The following is a 7,500-nucleotide window of genomic DNA, read 5'->3' on the forward strand; positions in this document are numbered from 1 at the left end:
CACACACACACACACACACACACACACACACACACACACACACACATGCAAGCACACATCACACACACACACACACTCTCTCTCTCTCTCTCTCTCTCTCTCTCTCTCTCTCTCTCTCTCTCTCTCTCTCTCTCTCTGTATCTCTCTACCTGTCTCTCTCTCTCTCACACACACACTGACACACACAGAAACTCACACACACACACACATGCATGCAATCACACATCACACTCTCTCTCTCTCTCTCTCTCTCTCTCTCTCTCTCTCTCTCTCTCTCTCTCTCTCTCTCTCTCTCTCTCTCTCTCTCTGTCTCTCTATCTCTCTCTATCTGTCTCTCTCTCTCACACACACACACTGACACACACACAAACACACAAGAGACAGGAACTCTCCTCCATGGGCTGGATTCCGAGTACTCACCAGCTAAGTATCACCAAGGCATTCTACACTTAGCATCCAGTCAGTCAAATTGACTTACTTTGCATGAGGGTGAGCTAAGAAGTATACACAGACACACAACTCAACTACTGGCCAGGGCTTCTGCTGCCGTCGTGGGCTGTCCTCTTTTCCCCTTTCTCAGATCTTCCTTTCAATTTCTCTTCACTGTTGTTAATGCATTTTCTTTCTATTCTCTTTATTCTATCTCTTTGTGTCTTTCATTCTTTCACTGACTCACTTACTCACTTCTCTCTCTCTCTCTCTCTCTCTCTCTCTCTCTCTCTCTCTCTCTCTCTCTCTCTCTCTCTCTCTCTCTCTCTCTCTCTTCGTCTCTCTGTCTGTCTGTTAGTCTCTCTGTCTCCTTCTCTCTCTTCTCTCTCTCTTCTCCTCCCCCGTCTCTCTTCTCTCTCTCACTCTCTCTCTCCCTCTCTTCCTCAGTTGTCTCTGGCCGTAGCCCAGAGGATGGGAGTCAGTGGATTAGGCTGAAGTGCCTTGGCTCTAACTCGGGACACTGACTTCTCTTTTTACTTCATCCCAGTATTTCCCCTGCCCCCCCCCCCCGACATTCAAATGTTTATATTTCCTTTCAGTTCCTTTCAGTCTTTTTCAGCTCTCTGCTTTCTGTCTGTCTGTCTGTCTGTCTGTCTGTCTGTCTGTCTGTCTGTCTGTCTGTCTGTTTTTCTATCTGTCCTTTGTTTCTATCTGTCTTTTATTTCTTCTTTTCTTTCTTTCTTTCTTTCTTTCTTTCTTTCTTTCTTTCTTTCTTTCTTTCTTCCTTTCTTCACACATTCTTTTTTCAGCTTTTCCCCTTTCTTATTCTCTCACTCCTTCAGTCTGCTGCCTGTCTCTCCCTCTCCCTCTCCCCCTGTATTCTACAGTAGGTGTGGTAAGAATCATGAAAGTGGGCTGAAAATAGGTCACGTCTAGTCGTCGATTACAAAACCTCTCCCGGCCCCGGCCCGCCAGAGGATGTTCCCCATTCAGCGCTGAGTGCTCCGAGTATTTGTGCAAGAAAGACTAACACTTTGTCTGAGACCCAACACCCCTTTCTACGCACACACGCACGCACGCACGCACGCACACACACACACACACACACAAACGTGCACTAGTGTGCACACACACAACCGCACGAATGCACACACACGCACGAACGCACACACGCACACACACACACACACACACACGCACACATGCACGCACACATACACACGTGCACTAGTGTGCGCACACACAACCGCACGAATGCACACACACGCACTCACGCACACACACACGCACTCACGCACACACACACACACACACACACACACACACACACACACACACACACACACACACACACACACACACACACACACACACACACACACACACACACACACACACACGGCCCATTTCCATGCAGGCCAGATAACATCCAGCATTTGTTTTTTTTCTCATGAATTATTATTTACCTAACGTTCCCTCTGTCACATGGGGGCTCTCTGCAGTGAGATGTGCCTGAGTGATATGCAAATGTAGCTAAATTATATATGATTGTAAAATGATAGGAATAATTGGACTGGCTGCTTTGCTTTGCGTTGCTCTGTGTGATGACTGTGTGTGTGTGTGTGTGTTTTTTTGCAGGTGTGGGCGGAGGAGCAGAGGTTTGAGAAGCTGATGGAGTACTTCAAGAATGAGGATAACAACATCGACTTCATGGTACACACACACACACACACACACACACACACACACACACACACACACACACACACACACACACACACACACACACACACACACACACACACACACACACACACAGTACTTCAAGAACGAGGATAAAAACATCGACTTCATTGTAAACAGACACACACACACACACACACACACACACACACACACACACACACACACACACACACACACACACACACACACACACACACACACACACACACACACACACACACACACACACACACACACACACACACAGGCCACCAACAACATCAACTTCATGGTACGTGACGTCTCCAACTAGAGCTGGAGCTGGAGCTCATGTGTTTTAGTACGGAAGAGCCTGGAGCCATGTGCCAATACACGCACGCGCGCACGCACACACACACGCGCACACACACACGCACACACACACGCACACACACGCACACACATACACACTGTGGCGGGCGGATGGGCAGGTGTGCATGGTCACAGTCCATGTACTGTAGATTCTCAATACAGTGTAACGTGATGTAGGAATGGTCTTAGCACAGACATGAAAACAAACATCATCCCTACAGCTGGTATTTCACACTGTAGTGCACGCTGCCTCTCAGGCTCATACGGCAAGTGCAGCAAGCCAGCATTAGGGCTGACTGATGTCAATGCCAATATTCACAGACATACAGTACACGCCCACACGCGCAAGCACACTCACGCAGGCACACGCAGACACACTCAAACACACGCACCCATGCACGCACACACATGCAACATGCATTGAGTTACACAATCATTTTTATGAATTGGAATAATCTATAGTGTTGCCAGTGAGCTTGTTTGGTACAGTGGGTACGTATGAAAGAGGATTTTGTTTTTTTGGCTCTGTGCCTTAAGCTGCGGTGGTGTCCCCTCCCCACAGGTGGCGTGCATGCAGTTCATCAACATCGTGGTGCACTCAGTGGAGGACATGAACTTCCGGGTGCACCTGCAGTTCGACTTCACCAAACTCCTCCTGGACGAGTATCTGGACGTAAGCAACAGCAGCCAGGCTCACACACACAGCCCACGCACACGCACTGACCTAAACAAGCACAGATCTTATAGGCCAATTCCCATGTTTCATGCAATAAGAAAGAGGGGGAAAGAGAGAGAGAGAGACAAAGAGAGAGGGGGCGGCAGAGAGAGAGAAAGAGAGAGAGAGACAGACAGACAGACAGACAGAGATCAAAAGACAGACAGAGATATATCCACAGACAGATAAAGAGGGGGGATATAGAGGCAGAGAGAGAGAGACTGAAATACAGACAGATCGATAGACAGACAAATAGCTGACCTGAGTGGGAGGAGAATGTATCCTCCTGGACGAGTATCTGGACTGAAGTGGAACTGAGGTGTTCCTGCGCAGTCTGCGACTCCGGGTTCGAACTCAGATTTAACACCACTCAGATTTAACACCACTCAGATTTAAAGGGACACTGTGTGAGATTTTTAGTTGTTTATTTCCAGAATTCATGCGGCCCATTTATGAATACTTACTACCAGCATCAAATTCTAAGTATTCATTATGACTGGAAAAATTGCATTTTTCATACATGAAAAGGGGGATCTTCTCCATGGTCCGCCATTTTGAATTTCCAGAAATAGCCATTTTTAGCTGCAAAAATGACTCTACTTGGACCATACTAGACAATATTTGTTTAATACTTAGTAAACTTTCATGTAAAGATCAAATTTGGCAATAGGCAGCCCAATTTCAATAAACAGCATAGTTGCAGTACCTTTTTTGACCATTTCCTGCACATTTCCCTTTAACACCACCTACCAGTCAACACTCCAGTTGGGGCGCAGGAGGCACAGCACGATATTGATGAGCTAAAGGACTAGTCCAATAGCTCAGCGCTGCCCATACTGTATGGGGGTTTAACACGCCTCACACACAGCCCACACACAGCCCTAAACAAGCACACATCACACAGGCCAGTTCCCACGTGCTTCATGCAATGAGAGGGAGGGAGGGAGGAGGGAGGGAGGGAGAGAGAGAGAGAGAGAGAGAGAGAGAGAGAGAGAGAGAGAGAGAGAGAGAGAGAGAGAGAGAGAGAGAGAGAGAGAGAGAGAGAGAGAGAGAGATCAGAAGAAAGAGAGGCAGAGAGATAGATTGACAGACAGATTAAAAAGTGGGGATGTAGAGGCAGAGAGAGAGAGAGAGAGAGAGAGAGAGAGACAGACAGACAGACAGAGAGAGAGAGAGACAGAGAGAGACAGAGAGAGAGACAGAGAGAGAAATACAGACAGATCGATAGACAGACAAATAGATGAACAGAGTGGAGGGAGTGTGTGTGTGTGTGTGTGTGTGTGTGTGTGTGTGTGTGTGTGTGTGTGTGTGTGTGTGTGTGTGTGTGTGTGTGTGTGTGTGTGTGTGTGTGTGTGTGTGTGTGTGTGTGTGTGTGTGTGTGTGTGTGTGTGTGTGTGTGTGTGTGTGTGTGTGTGTGTTTGTGTGTGTGTAAAAGTAGCTGCAGTAATCCGCTGCTAATGCAAATGTGTGTTTGTGTCTGTGTGTGTGTGTGTTTGTGTGTGGATGGAGGCAGTGTCTCGCCTCTCACACCTGTCAACAGCAACAAAGGCTGCAGTCTGTTTGATCTTCATGGTGTGTGTGGGAGAAAATTAATCCATGTCAAATTCAGACTGGGCTCTCAGCTCCCGGCTGAAGAAGTCCATTAGACTGTTTTTGCTTTAGCATTGTTTTGTTTTTGTTTTTTATTTTTTTGATGACTTCATATGTGTTGGTCTCTTCTCTTATTAGTTCTCCCTGTTGTAGAGTAGAGTAGTAGAGTAGAGTAACTTTATTGATCCCCAGGGGGAAATTCAGGTATCCAGTAGCTTACATATATACACAAATACACAAATGCCCACATGGACATTTCAAGACACAAATAACACAGAAATAGTCAGGGAGGGGAAAATAAAATAAAATAGTAAAGATAATAAATGTAAAAAAGGTAATTGTGCAAAAAGACATTCTGTGAGTTGGGGTAGACCAATGCAGAAAACATACTTTGTCAGTTAAGGAAGACAATCTTAACATGACCTGGAACAAGTGTTGATGGATACATCTATGATATAGTATAGTATGTAGAAGTAGGCAGTTGTAGACTATCTGCACAATATTGCACTCTTTAGCTTTGTCTCTCTTTCTAACCATCTCTCTCATAGAGGTAGAAAATAACACTAGAGGTGACGCGGCAATTTGCGACAGCACTGGGAAATGGCACATGGAGGTTCCCAACTTCCGTAGGTAGTGTAGGCACCTTCAGTCAATGCAAGTCAATGGAGAACACGCCCACCCCTTTAAAAAAAAAAATGACTAAAACCGTGTGAATATGAAGTAACACATTAATCAAATGGCTAAATATCTACTTAAATCATATGAGTCGATAAAATACATTTAAAAATCAAATTATATATTTTATGAACATAGTTAGCAACACACTTCAACTATTGTCCTTGTATAGTGTGTTGATGGACATTTTCACATGATTAAGCCATTTTTGACAGAAGTGAGCCTCCTTCTCCGTTAATTTCCATTTCTCTGATCAGATAATGGCCGCTACAGATTGCCGTAAAAAGGGGGGCGGGGTCACCTCTAGTGTTATTTTCTACCTCTATGATCTCTCTTCACTGTCATATTTTCTGATATAGTTTGTAACCAAATAATGGTCCCCTCCCTCCCTCACTAATATCCTTAGTTTCTCTTTTTATCACTCATTTTTTTCCTTCTTTCATAAAAAGAAGCTGTAAATAAAATATATATTTTTAAGAAAAAATGTCTTCTCTCTCTCTCTGTCTGTCTGTCTGTCTGTCTCTCTCTCTCTCTCTCTCTCTCTCTCTCTCTCTCTCTCTCTCTCTCTCTCTCTCTCTCTCTCTCTCTCTCTCTCTCTCTCTCTCTCTCTCTCTCTCTCTCTTCACTCTTCACTCTTTCTCCCTTTCACTCTCTCCCTCCATTGGAGTATTTGTCTGTCTTTGTCTCTGTCTCTGTCTTTGTCTTTGTCTTTGTCTGTCTATCTCTCTCTCTCTCTGTCTCTGACTCTCTCTCTGTCTCTGTCACTCTCAACTGTCTCTCAACTGTCTCTCTCTCTCTCTCTCTCTCTCTCTCTCTCTTCACTCTTCACTCTTTCTCCCTTTCACTCTCTCTCTCTTTCTCTGTCTCCCTCTCCCCCTCTCTCTCCCCCCCTTTCCATGGGAGTAGAAGTTGAAGCATACGGAGAGTGATAAGCTGCAGGTCCAGATTCAGGCCTACCTGGATAACGTGTTTGACGTGGGCGCTCTGCTGGAGGACGCCGAGACCAAGAACGCAGCGCTGGAGAGAGTGGAGGAACTGGAGGAGAGCATGTCACACGTGAGTCAAGCACACATACTGACATATTGTTACATGCAGTACACACACACACACACACACACACACACACACACACACACACACACACACACACACACACACACACACACACACACACACACACACACACACACACACACACACACACACACACACACACACACACACACACACACACACACACACCCATATGTGCACAATATTGCACACCACAGGGGTCCCTCACAGTCTACATGTCCTCAAGCCAAATTGTTACTTGCTACTTTTTCTATGTGTGTGTGTGTGTGCGTGCGTGCGTGCGTGTGTGTGTGTGCATGTGCGTGCGTATGGGTGCATGTGTGTGTGCTGTTCTGTGCATGTGATTTGCGTGTACGATGCATAGCGGAATATGTCTCTGTGGGAAATGTGTGTGTGTGTGTCTGCGTCTTCCCACTGCTGCGCTGTGTGTGATGATGGATGTGTGTGTGTGTGTGTGTGTGTGTGTTAATGTGTCCTGTGTTGCCTGTTGCCAGATGACGGAGAAGCTGCAGGACACGGAGAACGAGGCCATGTCCAAGATCGTGGAGCTGGAGAAACAGCTGATGCACCGCAACAAGGAGCTGGAATCCCTGAGGGTGAGGAGAAGATACACCCCACACACACACACACACACACCGCACATACGCACGCACACACACACACACACACACACCCCAGCATCTCACCGCAACAAGGAGCTTGAATCCCTGAGGCTGAGGATACCACGCACGCACACACACGCACGCACACATACACACACACACACACACACACACACACACACACACACACACACACACACACACACACACACACACACACACACACACACACACACACACACACACACACACACACACACACACACACACACACACACACACACAGATAAATACACACTAGAGCATCACACTATCACTGACACAACGGACTCCCCCCAC

At 46.4% G+C, this 7,500-nt stretch overlaps 1 protein-coding gene across 3 annotated transcripts in view; it reads left to right on the forward strand.

Annotated features, from left to right (window-relative positions):
- Positions 1-7,500, forward strand: part of fmnl2a (formin-like 2a) — a 118,947-nt gene that overhangs the window by 73,829 nt on the left and 37,618 nt on the right. For all 3 annotated transcript variants that reach the window (XM_063213554.1, XM_063213555.1, XM_063213556.1), the window contains exons 10-13: positions 2,068-2,142; positions 3,068-3,178; positions 6,392-6,541; positions 7,054-7,155. In XM_063213554.1, the coding sequence (XP_063069624.1) occupies positions 2,068-2,142; positions 3,068-3,178; positions 6,392-6,541; positions 7,054-7,155 (438 nt within the window). The remainder of the gene's footprint in view (positions 1-2,067; positions 2,143-3,067; positions 3,179-6,391; positions 6,542-7,053; positions 7,156-7,500) is intronic.

This window comes from Engraulis encrasicolus, chromosome 13, assembly GCF_034702125.1.
Source record: "Engraulis encrasicolus isolate BLACKSEA-1 chromosome 13, IST_EnEncr_1.0, whole genome shotgun sequence".
Taxonomy (NCBI): domain Eukaryota; kingdom Metazoa; phylum Chordata; class Actinopteri; order Clupeiformes; family Engraulidae; genus Engraulis; species Engraulis encrasicolus.